Source organism: Ornithodoros turicata, chromosome 4, assembly GCF_037126465.1.
Source record: "Ornithodoros turicata isolate Travis chromosome 4, ASM3712646v1, whole genome shotgun sequence".
In the NCBI taxonomy this organism is placed as follows: domain Eukaryota; kingdom Metazoa; phylum Arthropoda; class Arachnida; order Ixodida; family Argasidae; genus Ornithodoros; species Ornithodoros turicata.
Window position 1 is genome coordinate 24,868,371 of NC_088204.1, and position 19,742 is coordinate 24,888,112.

Below are 19,742 nucleotides of genomic sequence, written 5' to 3' on the forward strand. Positions count from 1 at the left end.
GAATGCTAAGTCTGGCCTTAGCATCTTAGCCTCGCGGCTTGGATGCTAGTCGCTCTGAGCGTCTTGGAATACGGTTCGAATTTGATTGCGGTGTGTCTTCATTATTTTCTTCATGTTGAACCTCGCAAGGCTTTGTCGCACTCGAACTGGTATTTACCTCCCCCTGGCAAGCTGCTTTCGGTGCTATTAATTCATCATCCTCAAGGTTGTGAAATACAACTCCGTCGTCGGTACCTGTGTTTTGAGTCGCTGCTGTAGATTTCGCATTGGCATGTGCTGGGTGATTTCACGCCAGATCAGGCAGGGTGGTCCCGGTCGACCTCTCCAATTTTTTTCTTTCAAACATATATTCAAGCCTTGTCCCTAGGAGGCATATTGGCGCTGAAAGTAGTTGAAAATAATTGGTGGTTATTTTTTTAATGAATTATCATACAGATGTGGGCATTTCGACCATTGCACTTCCTACGCAGTTTGACGCCACATATCTTCATAACTGTTTGACATATTCAGCTGAATTTTTTTCCACGTATTGTCTGGGGTGGGTAGCATTGTATCCTAAGTTCTGAAGATACTAAAGTTTGCCTTTAAGGAGATAAAAATCGCAAATTTGCCTCATTTGTAAAATACGGTACCTTTTGGGAACCTCGCAACTCGTCCCCCAGTTGCGATACCCGAAAGTAATCTACATCATTGTGTTCGTCTGGAAATGCACTTTCCTCTCATAGCGAGTACATCGTATTGTGAATTAGGACAACGCCCCCGACAGTCTTTTTGTGAGGGGTGTCTACGGAAAATGCGTAAATTCGACAGCGTGCAAGAGACTGACACCAACCTTTGGAGCTCGGCGCGCCTGGGTCAAAAGAGCGAAGAGGCACCAACCCAAAAATGCACCTTGTAATTTGTAAAATATGTATCCGCCCACCATACTCATTATCACTGTAGAAGGTGAGGCGAAGAAACAGAGGATGACACAACACATAGCCTGAATTTCGCCCAAAGCAATCAGATCAATGAAACGAAGCAGTCGAAAAGGTACCAGCAGCTGCCAGTGAGGTGTAACGGTAGGATCTTCGGAACGCATATTCGTTGGGAGCGGGTTCAACTCCCGCTGCTCCATTTCATTGACCATATTCATTATTTGCGCACATTTCGAGTCAGACACCGAGCATTCAATACATTTTGTTCTTTTTGCACGTAGTTTTCAAAGGCGTAATGCCTTCAGCTGTGCACATGTTCACTGTTTACGTTCTCTCTGTTTTTTCTTTTGTTTTGCTTTTTCTGTTCTTCCTTCCTCTTATTTCTATACCAGTTCTGCATACATCATAGGATCCCGCCAGAGTGTGTGATTCTTCAGCTTTAGTTTTGTGTTCTTCGTTTTTCTTTTCTTTCCTTCTTTTTGTTTTCTTATTTTCTTTGCCTTTTTTGACTTCCCCTTTCACTTTTTGTTTTGGAATAACAAGCCGACATCCATCTGGCTTACCTTTCCTTTCTTTCTTTTTTTTTTTTTTTCTTAATACACATATCCCCCCCCGGCCAGAGTACTTACTTCGAGGTGCGCCCTTGCCCCCTCCGGGAAAATGAAAACTCTCCGCCTCTGCGGCATGTGTGGTAGCATCCTAGCCTGCTGTATAAGGAGATCGTGTGCCCAGCATAAGCGAATCGGAGGTGATCTTGCTCTTCAATGCATCCCGTCTCATGTCGGCATCAGAGGCAACGAACGAGCGGACCAGCTAGCATCCTAAGCACACCTCAGCTGCAGCCCATCCTTACCAGTTCCTGCCGACACCGACAGGCACATGGCCGTCAAACAGCTAGTTGAAGAGCGTCATCCTGGCATACAGGACATCATGCAGAATCATAGACACTCTCTTCCCACGAAAGATCTTCGGATCTTCCCCGTGTCGTGCAGACAATGCTCCATCGGTTACGCACGGGATGTGCGTTCACGAATTCGCAACTGTTCAAGATCAGCTCCAGGGAGGATTCCAGTTGCGGTCACTGTCATCGTCCGGAAGCTATCGAACATATCATAGTGACGGACGTCCTCTTCCCCGAAGGTTCTTACGCAGAACGACTTACAAAAACTCGTCTGCAAAAGCCCAGGTACGCGCAACATTAGCTTTTAACATTTTTAACTTTGTAACTTTTTAACTTAACTTTTTTAAGTTTCAGATTTAACTTTTTCCTGCTTTCTTCTACTTCTGCCCATTCAGGGAGAGACTTTCTTCCGCTTGCTGGAGGCACTGTAACTGAAGTGCTCCGAAACACGACAGCTAATCCAGGCGTGTAGGATCCACACCATTCAACCGCGCGTGCATGGAACTCCACTGATACAATGTTGCAGGGACAGGCAGTTCCGTAAACAAACTATGATAGGTCACCTGAAATCAAGAACAGCAAAGCACATTTCTGTGTCACATTTCTAGCCTTGTATATATTCTCCAAAAATATCCAAAAATATCCGGGTTTTATGCAAAAAAAAAAGCCCACTGGAGAGGATCTTTTTAAAAATATTCGGATTTTTTTTAACCGTGTCCTACAGTGCACTCGAATCGTCAACTCTCTTCTCCCTCTCGTTTTTTTTTTTTTTTTTTTTTGTCTTTTTGCTATAGTCGTGACGATGCCCACTTGAGTGCGGCCAACAAAGGCAAGCTACTTCGATCCCCTCCCCCCCTCCAGAATGCCCCGCGCCTCGACTGCCAAGTGCGCTTCCTAGCTAAGTCAGCTGAGGGATGCCGGTAGCTCTTGAGCAATCCTTGCACAACTTGGCATGCATATGACATTTCTTTCCGCGTTCTCTCATGCCCTGCGGCCAGCACTCGGTGGTATATCCTGCATGACACCCTGCACGGACGAAAGCTATGCAGTCGCGTAACTTCTCCCGCATTTTCAAGGACGCTACATTATACGTTTCTCTTCCAGTAGCGGGAGTAAGTGAAGCAGAAAATGTCTCTTGTCCTCCCGCGTAGGTGTCGATCAGAAAGAGACTATGGATGTGGCAGTGGCTAAATCAAGACCCAGATCCACAGTCGTATAGTGCCTCGCTCTTTTTCGTAGATTCGCACGGTACGAGGATATAGCGAGGGGTGGTGCATAGGGCCACCAGCCCTTCCCCAAATTAGTCGACCAGTAGTAAGCATGATGCTAATTTTTCGAGGTCGGCTCATGAGAATTCGCGGAAGTGCTCAACAGATCCTAGATCAGTCGGTATAGCCTAGAGACCACCAAGTCAACGGGCGTTGTGACGTCGGTTAGCCAGTTCTTTTCTTTTTTACGTCGTAGCTTCCACGCACGCCGAAGTCCCAGCCGAGAAAATTCCTGTTCCGGTATATGCACCTAATTTCGGACAAGGACCGGTTAAACCCAATTTCGCTTTGAATTGCTGCTTGGAACTTATAACTCCACTCCATTAAAAGAACACAAAAACAGTCAAAAACGCTTCATGCAACATACGTTCGCCACAAGCTCCAGCACAATGTTACGGGTTCCAGCAATGAATGTGGATTGGATTGGATAGGATATACGGTGAAAAACACGTAGATGGCGGTTCCACAAATATGGATCTGTCTACTCCACAACACTTAAAGCTGAGTGCTCAGAGGGGGCATGGAGGGTGTAGGGCAAATGAAGAAAAATGAAAATGTGAGCAAGCAAGATAAAGAGAGGTAACGTAGGAACGAAGTTACTGTTGCACAAGTGTGAAAATAAGACGTGAGGAAGCGAAAACATCAAGTTTCAAGAGTTCCACTGTTCTTCACTGGAGTCCCTAAGCTTGGGCGTCCGCCATTTTGTCCCGGAAATCCTGTCACGGTCAAATTTTACAGCTACAACGGGCCGGGCTGGGCCGTGCCGGGTAGCCCATAAATTCTTCGGGCTTTGGCCGGGGCTAGGCCATGTATGGAGCCGTCGGGCAGGGCCCGGGCGGGTAAATCAAAGGAATGCCGGGCTCGGGCCAAGCCTAAGAATGCGGCCCGTGCAGTGCTCTACTGCGAATCATGTTCAATGAATCTGTGCACGAAACACACACACACGCACTTTGCACCAAGCCAGACGTAAAACATTTACTTTCTCTAGTGACCGGGATCATTGCGTCTTTCTGTGGTGAGCTTAGCCACGTGTGAAGCACTTTATCGTGCCCCTTCCTGCTCGAGTGATGCCAGCTACCCACAGTGGGGCGTGTCATATAGAACTCGTATCCGGAGCATACATTCCGAGTCAAACGGATACATTGTAAGCCTTTTTCGCTATAGACGCTTGTACTCAATATCAGTGTGCGGATATCCGCGAAATGTTGTAAGGCTCCCTCCTTTCCCCTCCTCTCTCCCGGTCCCCTAAATTCTGAAGAAGAAAAGCGAGGAAACAAAACGGGGTGCTGACAGGGCTGAACGGGCTGTTCTCCCGCATCTGTAACAGTTGTTCCATTATCGGAAACAGTTAAAGAAACGAAATTGAAAGGCTGGTATCAGAAACGGATAACGGAAACGAACGTATTGCAGAAACGCGAAAATGGAAACAGGAACTAAAACACGTCCGCTACCCTCCCGTGGTTTCTATAGCAAACGACCGCACAGCACTCCTATGTGTGACCGTCTGTGTTCTCCTTGGCCCCTTTCTGCATTCCTACTTCTCTGGATGGATATGCCTTACCAACAAGCCGAACCGTTCGGGTTTACGTGCACCCCCGGTTTCCTTCTCGCTCTTCTTTCAGATAACTTTGCGACTATTCCAGTAGTACATTCGATTGGAAGACATCACTTCAATTCTAAATTCCAACATAAAATTCAATATTCGATTCGATCGAATTTGCTATTATTCGCTTCGGTATTCGAAAAATCAGAATAATGGCACAGTGGGCTGAAGCGGGGCAGTTGGTAACATTGCATAATGAAAAACTGCACCGAGGACCTTAGTCCCGTCTAGTTGTTGCAATTTTTTCTTTAAGTATATAATATTGGCACAGACCTTACGGGAGGGCAGCCAGTATAGTGCTAGCAATGGAGTGCTCACAAAATAATAGTGCCGTGATGTTACACTTAAAGTAAAGGCTATAGTATGGCGACATGTTGCACGTGACACACACGTTACCGTGGTGCAGACAACACGTTACCGACTGAGCTACCAAGGAGGGTCGGAGGAAAGGGAAAGGCACTGATTACGACTGTACACCCGCGGAGAGGTTTGCGGAGTAGGGGTGTAATAGCAATAGTGCAACAAATGCAATAGAAATAGTGCACAGGGTTGCGGAATGGGGGCTCAAATTCCATTCCGAAGAATGGAGATTTCCGCTCATTCCATTCATTTCAATTCCAATGAATCAGAGGTCTGGTCAATTCCCACTCCTGGAACGGTTTGCCAATCCCGTTCTATCGTGTTTCCAATGAAAAACAATATAATAAATATTTCGGAACTACGCAACGCAGGACGGACGCCCTCAAGCTGTCGATGTGAAGCATATCTAGTTTTGTTGCGTGACTTTCCAACATGAAATTTACATGTGATGTGATGTGATAAAAAAAAAAAAAATGGGACGTGAGTTTCGACAAAGTCGAACTGGCTACCCCAGTACACTTACACAAATTTACATGTTTGGATAAAGCGAATCAGCGTTCTTCCAAATCTCCCAGAGGCCAGTTTCCCGCGCACACTTTCGTCAGCGGTAGTTACTCCATGCGCCCATTATTTTTCTATGATTGCATCTTGCTCAAACTGCACGCCTCTTCCCCACTTACCCGTTTCTGCATTTTTCGTCGTTCCATGTATTCTTGTACTAAGTCTTGAGTGACCGCGGATAGCTCCAGTGGAAGCTGGCCCATGGCGTCCTTCCACTCCGTGAACGTTTACAGCGTTTTCGGATATGTCGTACGGACAGTTGTCCGTCTTGTGGCATATGTCTGAGACAGCAGAATATTGTTTTTTTCCGGTGCCATATTCCGCTTTCACTGAGGAGTAGGACCGCACAAATATTTGGGCTCCCAGCAGTCGACTGGGCCACCGTAGGGTACCTGGAGCCACTGCCGGTCGTGCGCGGAGAGGAGGAAGCAGTTGTCATTGCTGGTCTCTGAAATAAACTTGCAAATTTAGATTCGCCCGTGTCGGCTGGACTTCGGTGGCTGAGATGTTGGGAGCAATGGCTATTTTCCAGGCCGTGTGAGCCTGGCTGCGTGCACATATCATCCGTGAGCAGTCATTGTCCGGGCCTGTGGAGTGCTCTCGCCGCTGGCTTACCTCGACTCGTTTCTTTGATCATAATCAAGGTGAGTGGGACATTAATAAGCACACTAGGACTGTACTTCCCCCTGTAGCGACTCTTCCGGAGTTTCAGGATTGTTCGCATGGTATACGGCACGTACAAAAAACAATCTCTCTTGGGAGCGCTGTAATCTGGTATGTGGTCTAAAAAGGGCTACCTCCATAGCTAGTTCTCTTACTTGATGACAATACACACAGCTTCTCTTTCCAGCCTCCCGTCCAGCATTGCGATAGGAAACAGTTTCTTCTTCTGGCAGTCGAGATCAATTACCAGGTGTGGATTGCCCGCTGCATTGCAGCACAGGGTGGCTGCTTCCGTAGTGTAGCCGAAGTGCTAAATCTTGTACGAGCAGGGATTCGCCAAACCCTTCGCACGGAGAGAGCAGTGCTGGTAGCTGTGCACTTCGCAAGGCGGTGACCAACGTCTTCGGTCCTCTTTGAAAATAACAGAGGTACCATGTTTGAAGGGGACAGCGGTAGAGAACAGAGGTAGGGAACAGAGGTACCATGTACCAATAGTGAAGCACTTATGTGCTTCACTATTATGTAGCCATGTAGATTGTGCCGTTGTCACGTACGCAACCTTCCGCGAGCTTTCGATTGTTGCATGGTGACGTCCAGTACACATATTAATCTTTGACATGCATGATTTGCTCTAGGTTCAAGGGGCGCAAGGGCAAAAACCATTGGGTTGAAACCGAAACTACCGTGGGGACAACCAGGCCATTCCATTCTCATTCCATCCAAGATTGCCGCCATTCCGTTGCCATTCCATTCCAGGTTCTGATAAAACCGGAATGATTCCAGAATCATTCCAACTCCGGAGTGTCAACTCCTCAAGCCTGATAGTGCAGAATACTTCACGAACTGCGGAACGAGCGCGGTAGCTCGTACCATTCTCAAATTCTCAAAGCGCGCCTTTCAGGTATGTCCATCAAATGACGACCCACAGTCGACCATTATCCACTGTGTACAGATCGTAAATTTCCCGATGTAACACGGGACAAACAGATTTCCAACCTGTAGCAGAAGGACTTCCCTCGTGAATGTCATGCGGTCAAAAGCGAGAATAACCTGGTGTCCCAATAAATCATTATGGGGAAAAGTCTATGGATATACATGGCCCACAGGAAAAGCACGTCTTTATAAATAGAAACGCTCTCGAGATTCGATAATGTGTACCTTTTCGTGTTTGCACGAAACCTCCCAGTCGGGTCTATTTGGGGGAACATTCCAGCTAACCCGTCACAACATATCCAAATATTTATACAACTCGGGGAAACCGCAACCACAACGCAGACGCGCAAATTTACGAACCATTGCTATATAATAGTAGCGCGTGGGTGTTAACCATCACCTTGTTCGTTGATAGCCAAGACAATATAACGAGCCGGGAAAAAGGAAACAGTATAAAAACGGGAAAAGAAAAGTACCTCCTATTAAAAACAGTGCAATTCATGGAGGGGTATTATCTGGTACGCCCTCGACATACTCGAAAGAGGAGTTCCGGGAAAGCGAAGCACCTCCCCAAGCAGCACAATGTACTGAAAGTCGAGTGCAATAGGGGTGGACGGGTAGGTGGAAGACCTTGAACGAACAGGTCCCAAGTAGCACAATGTACTGAAAGTCGAGTGCAATAGGGGTGGACGGGTAGGTGGAAGGCCTTGAACAGACTCTTGAAACTAAAGAACATTGATAAGACACATACCGTCCACCCCTATTGCACTCGACTTTCAGTACATTTTGCTGCTTGGGGTGAAACGAAAGAACATTGATAGGACACATACCGTCCACCCCTATTGCACTCGACTTTTGGTACATTGTGCTGCTTGGGTCAGCAGCTACGAAAGGTCACCTGGAGATGTACTGCAGCGAGGTAGCCATAGCAGACCAGAATTGGAAACCGGATCTTTGAGAAGCTCATCGTCGGCTCACGGGATCGAATAAAACGTTTCGCGTAAAGAAAAAATAAAAAGAAGAAGAAAAGAAATCCACAAACAACGAAGGTGAGCACAAAAGAGAAACTGTGGTATATCGTAAATCGGAATAATTTAAAAGCAGTAAGGAGAGAACGGGACACTACACAGCGCTCGTTCCTATGCTGTATTTATTCCTTTTAAATTATCTACTATAATCGCGTCCTACAATCTGTAAAACGCAATCTTGCAATTGTGCTCATTTTCAAATTTCCTTATCAGTGTCGGGGGTCGTTGCATTTCGCCCGCAGAATGAGTGACTCTCCGAAGTTCCGTATATATATAGTTATTGGAAAAGAAGAACGGTTATCGACTAATGGCTTAGGGTGAATGTGCAAAATCGCCAAAATGTAAGTGTGTAGTGGTTCGTTCGGCGTTGAGTGGAGTCGTTTCTCGCGCCTCTCACATTTGTCCGTCGTTCGACATGTGGAAAGACAAATGTTTTACATTAGACTTTCACATCCGGCATAACGTGCGACACAGTGTCGCAACCTCTTCCAAGGAACACTAAACAGGTAAACAATGTGCACTTTATTGTTGTTGCACTGTGGTGTATTATATCTTGCAGGCGGTGATGGTTTCCTGGAAATTATTGGTACTAAAAGGTACATAATGCCTGCTGACCAACACAATATTCGATGCACTCATTCATGCCTAAGCTCCGACCTGGAATGCCCTGATACCAATGGCCACGTCATTTTGATGTCGCGCCCCATCAACCAATCAAAATACCGGAAGTTGTGCATTAATTTATTGCAGCCTGGGGAAGTGGGGTAAATACGAAACATCTTTCCCCCATGCAACCACCTTAAATCACCCAAGACAGTAAAGTCGAAACCGTACCAAACATAGACAGGTTCCATTTCATGTTCGCAGTATGTCTTCACAGTTCTATCGCTCCGTGAGGCCAGCGCGATGTTCCCAGAACCGGTACACCTCGTGCGTCGCACCTTGTCTCAGCGGACCCCGTTATTGGCTATGACTCCGAAACATAGGTCGGCATTTTTCTAGGAATTCATTCAACATCACATCATAACAGGGACTTACTCACAGCCCATCACAGCGCAATCAACGTCGCAACCCATCAACATCATACCCCACCAGTCGACAAAGTCAGTAGCCACCAACATGATGACCCATCATTCAACATGAATTCACAACTCATCATTCAACATCGTAACCCATGCGCCATAAGGACTTCAACTTCAAAACCCAACGTTGTGTTCACAGCCGATCATAGACCATTCATGGAACATCACATCACATCACACCATAGCTATTCATTCAACATAAAATTCAACATCGAATCAAATCACAGACATTCACCCAACACCACATCATTCTCCATAATGCGACGCTGAATGATGTCCGTGAAGGTCATCATGAATGAATTCGTCGAACTATGCTCCGAAAGGTCCCCGATCTCTAGTACCCGTGTATTCACCGGGCGACATCCTCACGGAAGATTCTGATGGAAGAAAAAGGAAAAAGAAACTACTCACGGAGCCGCGAACTTCCGCCCCGTGTTACGTTGAGAATTCACACGGTGCCAGAATATCGGGAGTGGCGTATTGCGCACTTAGCAGACGACACCGTCAGCGTCTTTTCCTGTCGTCTGCTACGGGATATCTTGTAGCCGTGTCGCCGGATATTGCTCACAATTAGCAGTGACGTGACATGACGTGCTGGCACTCACGTGACAGCAGAAAGCTATGATGTTTTTCGCATCTTCCGCTAGAATGTTCTGTGGAACGTTGCCCGTGTGAATACAGTATACCTGGCATGTGGCGTTATTACACGTCAGAACTTCCTGACGTAGTTGAGTTCCAAGGAGGGCGTCGCGCGGATTATGCTTTCGCATATAGCACTGTTTCTCGGTAAATATACGCTCGCTACGACTTAAGGAATTACGGTACTTTGATATCGTGAACCACGCTCTTTTATGGAGCATAATAAGTGGCAGCATAATGTCTCACGACCCCTTCAGTACCCATTTCATATCAATTGATGTATCTTGAAAATAATTGATATGAAATGGGTACTGAATGGGTCGTGAGAACATCGTAACATTTTGCGTTTGTTCAACGAGCGAGCGAGAAAATCAATCTCGAACAACGAAGGGGCACGTTACCTTGAGGTGCGGTAGGTCGTACTTTCCCACGTGCGGTGTTCTGCGGAGTGGCCGAAGGATTGCATCCCTGCTGGTGGCTTTGGAATAACAGCACGGGACACAGTTCAGCCAGTGTCTCGGGAAAACTCGCATCCCGTCGGGACAGTAAGGCCAAAAGTTCTTCTACGGCTAGGCACTGAAACGATGATAGTAAACCAGTTAGACCTTTGCGTATTACAAAACACCCAGGGAGATACTGGCTGCTGTGCTAGCTACCTCCTTATCAACACACCGAGCCTGGTTCACACACCACTTATCCTCTGCACGTCCCTTCCAACATACTATTTCGCGCTCGCATTCACAAAGATATACCATACGATCGGGGCAGGAGGCATCTTTCTCAAGCTATATAATTGAGGCAGTGCGGCGCAGGAGACAAAAAAAAAAAAAAAAAACGGCTAAGCCTCACAACGTATGTTTCTTGCATATGTTCGGCGGCTGATGAATTCGTCGAGAGGCTTATAGGTGCATTTCCCATTTGCATCAACTCTTCATGCACAGCATTTGTTGTCTGCACATAACCTTGTGTTAGCGGAACCGGTACCGAGACACCCCGAGGAAGGAGTGTAAGTTGCCGCTACCTTTCTTCGCGGAACAAAAGACAAATCGTGTACGCGCAGAAAACATCCATGTTTGTTATAGCTTAATGATGGTAAGTAAGTGTTCTGTGGTTGAACCACACAAACAGACGGGCACAACAAGCCTCAAGGTGCCTAAGAACACGGAACAATTATTACAGTTTACTTCTTGTGGTTAACTAGTGAACGAACTTTTCCTGCAGATGCGAACCGATCATTCTCGAACGATTTGTCACCATATAGAGGCTGCATCACCTAACGGGTGATTAATTCCTGTAAAAAAATATATATATTAAAAACTACTTGTCCGCAAAAGATGCTGTCAACGGTATTTAGGCCTATCTTCCGGGAAGTTTTGCACTGACTTGCGTCGGTTTTAATTAGCTTGTTTTCGCGGGAAGTTTAATTTTCAGAATTGATTGCCAAGTGAAGGCAACGTGTTTTCTTATTATTATTATTATTTTGTTTATATTATTTTTTTGCCAGAAATAGACAGCCCATGAGGCACATGTTCCACTGGCGACAGCTGGAAAAAATATTCGAAAATCGTTCTGAGACGTGCAAGTGTGCCGGTCACCCTCATTTTGCAGTCACGTAGTGCTGTGAGTGGACCCTTGCCCCACCCCTTCAACTACCCTCTCTCAGTGTCACAAACCATTTGCCGCTCCCGAATTCGGGTGCAGCGTGAGACGATTCCACGAAAATTCATAATGAACGTGTGGCAGCCCGTTCGCTTATGGGACTTCTGTCCGCGGCTCGAGCAGCGGAAGTGCCGTACTTACGCGCGGCGCGCCCGCCAGAGGCGCCACTTGCCGCACCCAGAAGAGTGCCTGTTGTAGCTCAGCTGTGTGCAATATGAGTGGTCCTTGAGGCTAACTCTTCGTGCGTACATGTTTGTGTATTGTCGCAGGTTCTCTGTGCAGGTAGAGCTAAGAGCTATGAAACTAAATACTCAAAAATGGGCTGTGCTCTGAAGCGGAAGGTGGCATGTAAAACTGTGAAACTTGCGCGCTCTGTGCCGTACATCGTACATATAAACTTGACAGCAGCACCTTGTGTGTTGGGCCAGTTGTCATGCGTTTATCATTGTCAGACGCAAGGAAAAGTCGTGAAGTCGATGTCGTGAAAATGTCCAAAGGCTAAAGACTCTTGCGAACAGTGGCGTCAATAAGGTACGCGTCACCCGGTGCTGAGCTCTTTGCGTCACCCTTCCCCACATAGTGTACACCTTTCCATACCTGAAGGTACAGGATAAATAATAATAGTATACCACAGGGCACAGACAGAAAGAAAAAAAAAAGCGCTCGCAGAGGGCACCTCATGTCGCCGCTGACAGAGCCGTATATATAGAGAGAGTTTGGCCATCTTTTGATCTTTTGCCGCTTTACGGGAGGAGCCTGTGTTGACGTCAGAGTCGCCGTTGCACCGCCTAAATCCAAGCGATATCCGCTTAGCAGCCAGCAGATGGGCGCCGTTTTGATGCGGTCCACCGGCCAGTCGACAGCTGCTCTGGTCACGTTCAACGTAATCTAGCACAATCGCCGTCTTATGACCCACAGTCGCCTGTGGTAAGGGGGCTTTGTTACCAGACTGAAAGGATTCAAGGACGAAAAGTTCTCGAAGGACGTTACGCTCCGCAAGCCCGCGAGTTTAGTGCGCATCACGTCACTGTGACGTTTCTAGGACGCTCCCGATTGGCCGAAGGAACCATGTGCGCGCTTCAAGAAGGTAAACAAAGACACATTCGATGCACGGAGTGCCCCTGGGAGGGCCAAAACAGCTCTGGTTTCTGTATTAGATGTCCCACTTTTCGTTGGGAATGATCTTGGTTTACCGGCGAAAGACAAACGAAAGGTTAACGCAATATATTTGCTGAAGTTTCAACTATTCGGCTCTCGTTTAAGTTCGCTTGTGCGAGCACCCTGCAAACATTTTCCCCATTTTGTTCAAATTACGGTCTCACGGAGTTGACAGCTGTCTAGGGGAACAGCGAGTGTCCTCGTAGACATGGAAAATTCAGTCACATGGCAGCTGCAATGGTCTAAACTACCGTGAACGACAGGACGACGACAACCGTGCCTCAGCACGCGTACGAACTTCCGTCTTCCACTGTGAAGCAACTGGAGCCTGGTGCAGTTGCACCCGAACAGACAATGATCATGCTTGTTCCTGGTTCGTTCCACTGTTAGTAGACGTTAGAACTACTATGAGACCACTCAAAACAGCACATTAAACTGTGACCTGCCGCGGCGCTCTTCGTCACTGTCACGACAGCAGAGCCTTGGGAGTGCGCCGTGTTTGAACACTTTCTGTAGTCAACGTAAATCACTGCACAACACACACGCACACAAAACACTCCGGTCGTAGAATGCCGTTTGAACCCGACAGCAGCAGCAACTGTTAATCGCGTTCTCTCACCGTCAGCGAATCCGTGTGCGCTTAGGAAATAAATAAGTGACACTACATCCAAATGCGACGAAGTACAGTCATAAATGCAGCAGGTGTTTAACACCGTATCACTTAGCAAAGCGGAAAACACACAAAACGTATGGCGGGTTCCCTGATGTTTACCTTTCTCTGGTTCGCACGTGGAGAGAACAGGGGCCTTGGCGAATGGGAGCGCGGCACGCCGCCGTGCACGTCTTTTTACACCCTCGCCCTCTTCTGCTGCGCAGAAACGTACTTGCGGAGCGTTATGCCTTCCCCCTTGCATCGTGAACAACGCATTGCATCAACATGGCGTCGGCAACCGATTGACGACTGGACAACAGAGGTGGGCACCCTCACGAGGGCGTGCGAGGGTGAGGAATTCCTCACCCTCACCTCACAATATTTGAGGTGAGGTGAGGGCCAGTCTTTCTGGTGATGTTTGAGGTGAGGTGAAGAAAATTTTCAAAAAAAATTTTGATGTGAGGTGAGGTGAGGAAAACTATGGGAAATTGTTTTGAGGTGAGGCGAGGAAAAATTCATGAACGCACACTTTATGAGCCAAACTATCGAGCTGCTTTGGCGTGGCATTACATCTGAGTGCAGTAAGGAGTGCTGTTGCCTCTATATTTGATGGTGTTCGAGGGTTGCGAGAATGGCGTGAGACGCAGTGAATCCAGTAGTCATTGTGAACTTATGGCACAATGTTGGGATCCTTCCACCTGGTATGTGTAACCAGAGGTGGGGACCCTCACGAGGGAGTGCGATGGTGAGGGTTTCCTCACCCTCACCTCAATATTTGAGGTGAAGTGAGGTGAGGACCAATTTTTCTGGTGATGTGTGAGGTGAGGTGAGGAAAATTTTCAAAAAACTTTGAGGTGAGGTGAGGAAAATCTTCAAACCTTTTTGTGGTGAGGTGAGGTGAGGAAAACTATGGAAAAAATGTTGAGGTGAGGAGAGGAAAAATTTATGAACGCACACTTTATGAAAACTTTTCCCGCGCGTACACGGCATATCTTTCCTTCTTTCCGCAGCTTTTGTTTCTCATCTGGGCGGGGACTGCCCTCCTCTCTCGCCGCTGATCTAACGCCCGACTTTGCGCGCCATTCGCATACCCGCAATTGAACCTCAATTTCCGCGCAACTTTTATCGGTATAACAATCGTTCCACGAAGCGTTTTCTGTGATTGACTAGGCCAAATCTTCCAGCAAGAAAAAAAAAAAAGAACGTTACATTGACTAAGCAATTTAATGAGTTTCGTTTCGAAAATGTATTTCAATGGCAAATGAAACTATTTGTATTTGGTGACAAAGTAAATGTCCAGAAGAAAGTTGTTTACCCCATATTTTTCCGTTAAGCCGTTTTCTTATAATGGTCAAATGACACGTTTCGTGCCGCACCATGTATGCACTCACGCTTGAGGTATATGTATTTACATTGGTAGTCACTCAAAGCCAACGCGCATCGAATACACAATCTTCACATCGAATACACAAATAGCTTTAAAAAATTGAGGTGAGGTGATGTGAGGAAATTTTCGAAAAAATTTGAGGTGAGGTGAGGAAAATTTCGGAAAAAAATTTTTAAGCTGAGGTGAGGAAAAGTCTAAAAAATTCCTTTGAGGTGAGGTGAGGAAAAATTTTAAAAAAAAAATTGAGGTGAGGTGAGGAAAATATCGAAAAACATTTTTGAAGTGAAGTGAGATGAGGAAAATTTTTCAACAAAAAATTGAGGTGGGGTGAGGTGAGGAAAATTTTTCTCCCAGAAAATAGTAGTGAGGACTACTGCTATAGTGAGGACAAACGCCCACCTCTGCTGGACAACAATAGAGCGCATCGAGGGAGGTCGTTCAGCCGTGACGTCGCATGACGCGGTACAAGTTAGGCGCCGTCTTATGGCCAAACTCTCTCTGTAAACGGCTCTGGCCGCTGAGAAAAACTGGCAAGAGAACTTATGGCGTAGATTGCTTAGGGAATCTTTGGAGATAGCTATACGTGCCGATTGCGTCAGCAACCCATCCTTTCTGCCCATTCCTCCTCTCCGGAGGTATTTGTGTATTTAAGCTTTGGGTGTCAGTAAGATTTAGTGCTGTGTCGGAGAATTTGTTGTCTGTTATTTCCTCCCTTTCTCGGGTCTCCACCTCGTCATTATGAACCAGCTAGTCTGCGCCCTTTCACTATTATCGAAAAACTGGTGCGGCGCGTCACCCCCTTCCGTCGCGCCACCTGGTGCGGGCCGCACCCCCCTAGTGACGCCACTGCTTGTCAAGCTCCGGTGATGATGATGGTATTTTTGAACAACTACGTTTCTCTGACTTTATGTACACTAGTATACGTGGGATTACGTTTGCTTGGAGTCTGTGGAACACGTACTCCTCCATCTTGTCAGAGATCATGCCTTCGACGCAACCCTATGGCATTGTGGTCGACCTCTACCGCCTTATACTTGCTGGTAAAGTTGTAGCGTCGAGACGGCTTCAGCCGAGGACTAGCGTTATATCGCAGACGTACGATCCGAATTCAGCAGCCACGTTGTGCAGGCTGAGCGCTGCGACGAACTTCAGGACATACTGACGTCCTTTCCACTTTAAACTCAGTGTCATGAAAACAGCGGACCCGCCGACCGCAGCGGCAGCATGCGAAACAGTCAACTGCCTAGCACAAACTGTTCGGATCATCGCGCAAAGATAGAACGAGGTAAGCACACAGTTGACTGACCAGCTAATTCTGCATGCGATCGACTGCATTGTCTTGACTCTTGATACTTTTGGCGACAATTCCACAAGCGTACTACTTGATTAAGGCTACTATATGCTTCAATTAAGGCTGTCGCTGTTAACCACAGGGGCATCGTTCAGGCGCCCATGCGCATTGACCTCGTGAACAGAATACATGCTGACAGGAGATTTAACGTGATCAAAAAAACGCACAAGATCCTCTATCCTACGGTCTTCCCTTTACCGTTCGTGCGACCAGTTCATGAGTAAGAGTTTCACGCGTCAAGACGGCAGCCTCTATAGGATGAGGGGTTTCCTGTGCACAGGCTCAAGGCCATTGCCGTGCGTCCACTTAAAACAATCCGACAAGGCTCGTCTGCTGGTAGCATAGAAAGGAGACCTATGATGACAGTAAAGAGGACAATGCCCTGCGCATGACGTGGGAACTGGCAGGCATCGGCATAATGGGTGGGTCAGCACGAAAGAGACGACAGAGTCCCCAAATATTTTCGGACATAGTTATAGAAGAGAGAATGTACGTCGTCGCCTTGTCACGAAAAAAAAAATCCACCGTAGACTTACACGACAACCAGGATGCGGCGGAACGTTGAAAGGCTACGGATAGAAAATCGTCCACGAGAATAGGACTGCGCCCTTCGTATAACTACATGAACGATGACCATACTCAGCAAGTACAATCGGAAATGGTAGGGGAAGACCAGTTGTACTATATGGCTCACCGTTTAGTGGCAATACCAGGTTCGAAATAGGCTAAAAGATGAACAGTCTCATCTTCCTTCCACACTGCTGCGTTTCCGCTGGCTCTCGTTGCCGACATATGGAAAGCGTTTCTACAAAGGACCGAAGTCAGGACCAAAATGCTCTGCGTTGTCCTTGGTTAAGCGGTCAGCAACACTGAATGTTCCCTACTTCACACCGCCTTTTCGGTCCATTGGGATTTGCTGGAAGTGCTGTTGCAGCGTCTCTTGGTGTCAAGGTGTCGAATGAGATGGCCCCTTACCGAACAACCTCAAAAGTGAATGGGATTCCAGGTGAGCAGAGCTGCCTGATGTGCTCCATCCTTCCGTCGACCTTTGCAGAGTGGGTTGACGAACTCCATATGAGTGCAGTTGGATCCACTCAGTGATGCAAGACCACTTGCCTACGTCACCAGCCCTTACCCGAGAAGACCACGAAGGAAGCGTGCAATGGCTCTCTGCTACACGCAGAGGCACTTATCGGCCAGGACAGCAAAGTTCGTCAGGGAAGCATTATATAAACGCCTACGATCTCAACGTGCTTTTCGGTACCCTCTTTTGCACTGCGTAGTCCAGGATTCCTAAAATACAAGTGCAAGATATTTCCAAATCCTGATGCTTTTGTGTGTCTGTATAAGGTCTATGTTCAGAATCGCAGAATAAGTAAACCGCAAAAACGGTATCTACGCTATACTACGCTGTCCGCCCCCGGGTGTACCGTGTCTTCGATTACGGCCGAAAGGTCGCCTGGTAAGATTTTTTTCTGGATCTTTGCTGCTTTCATGCTTTTTAATTTAAAAAAATATGTAGAGAATATAAGAGACATACCCTGTATAAAGGAGCAGTGATTGTTTCCCTCGTATTCTTCTTTAGCTGCGGCAATCTGAGCGACGAACAACGGGCACTTTTGCACAAGAACAACGACTGTAACCGACGCAAGAGATGGGTGTTTCGTGCGCAGACCCTGTAGACGACTCCTACGTCACACTGTATTCCTTATACGTCACGGCGGCAAATTGTGCCACGCCTAGACAAGGTCGCACCGCTCCGCACAAGTTTTGAGGCGTTCTTTTAAAATAAATTCGTGCACCCGAAGAAAAGAGGAGCGACTTTAGTCCTTTTTGTACACTACATGCATTGCCACAATCATTAGTGACTAAATGAACTACATGCACAGAACTTTTTGTGAAGGCTGGATACTATTTGCATTGCGGGGGAGTAACCTTCAGGTGACTAAAATGGAGAGAAATTGCAATCTAGGAGACTAGAAGCTGTAACTGCCCACTTTACTCCCTTTTTTTTTTTTTTTCGTTAGAGCGTGATTAAGACATCGTTCGGTGAAAATATTTTGCATGGCCACTCACGATAGACTGCTCGATTAAAATAAAGCAAGGATTTGAGCAATCTTGAATATCATTTCACTGCTCCTTCAACTCCCACATCGGGACTATCAGATTTCCCTTTATTCTGCTTGCACAGATCACCCCGTAAATTCCCCGCTCGAGTTCATGCAGCCCTCCTACCAAGGTACATTGAAAGCAGAAGTATTACAGTAGTAAATAGTGTTATAGTAGTAAATGCTGTTCTGTACTCTTTTAATGTGACAGCATTATCGTGGTACCCCACAAAATTTTATGTGCGATGTGAGCGAAAGCTCACCGGTAGCGCTGAGCGGCGACAGATCAAGCCACGGGTATACCACACTGGAGCAGCCTATGAGCGGCGCAGCAGGAGGGTGCGTACCGTCAGCGCGTGGCTTAGCCTGCGACCTCGCTGCCGCCGCGGCTACCGGTGCAGTATCACACCACGTGGGTGCATCTGACCGAAAAGGGTGGCTATAAAAAGGTGGGACGACCAAAAAACGGGTTTTCACTGAAGAACAATTTTTTTAGTGCGTGTTAGCGCCGCGAAGCAACTGTGGCTATGAGCGACGTACAGACGTGGACAGATGGAGAAAGGACAGCAGGAAGGAGGGGGAGACAGGGGGTTAGTATGCGTCCTGCGCAGACTTCACGGGGAACTGTGCCGACATTCGTCGGGAACGTCTTCGGAAAAACCCAGGGAAAAGCTCAGACAGCACAGCCGGTGATAGGATTCGAACCCACCACCTCCCAGTCTTCGGCACGAACTTGGCTACCACCAACGAGCGGGACGCCTTGGCCCACTCGGCCGCTGGTAAAAGAACCAAGGTATGAATCCGGGGCATTTGGTAAGTATTCATAATATGTAAGCAGCAAGATACGCACGGAAGCAGGGAAAGGTAACGGAATCTTTTTCGTTTCCGTTACCACCTCCTTTACTGGCCCTTATGTATTTCTGTTTCAGTTTCGGTTACCACCATTGTTACTTTCGTTTCCCTCACGTTTCCGTTTCGGTTTTCGGTACCGCCCCACCTCCAGCTTTTTGTTTTCCTTCTTTCTTTGCTTTCTTTAAAAAAAAAAGAAAAAAGAAAAAAGAAAAGAGCATTGCAACCGTGACAAAACGTTCCCTCTACGTTCTGAAATCTATTTTGAGGACTCCAGGGATACATGCATACAAGAGACAAAGTTTATTAAAAATACACATATAGGTAAGTGATTTCTGTGAACAGCTAATATGAACATGGTTTCCAGGAATGTTACTCACGCTTGCAACTTCCAGGTCACCATTACCCGAATTATTACCGTAAATTATTGTCGTTTCCGTTTCTGATTCAGGTATTCTAACTGTGCGATATCCGTTTCTGTTTCTGTTACCGTTACCTGCTATATTTCCGGTATAATACCCGATTCCGTTCCCGTTACCTTTCCCTGCACGGAAGAATTGGAATCTCATTGAAGAAAAGAAGATCGAGCAGAAGAGAAAACATGCCGAGACGCAGCGAGAGAA

The 19,742-nt window shown here is 47.0% G+C and overlaps 1 protein-coding gene across 1 annotated transcript in view; it reads right to left on the bottom strand.

Annotated features, from left to right (window-relative positions):
• LOC135391334 (metal cation symporter ZIP14-like) overlaps positions 1 to 19,742 on the bottom strand; it is a 109,695-nt gene that overhangs the window by 70,267 nt on the left and 19,686 nt on the right. The window contains exon 2 of the mRNA XM_064621574.1: positions 10,357 to 10,531. Coding sequence (XP_064477644.1) covers positions 10,357 to 10,531 — 175 coding nt within the window. The remainder of the gene's footprint in view (positions 1 to 10,356; positions 10,532 to 19,742) is intronic.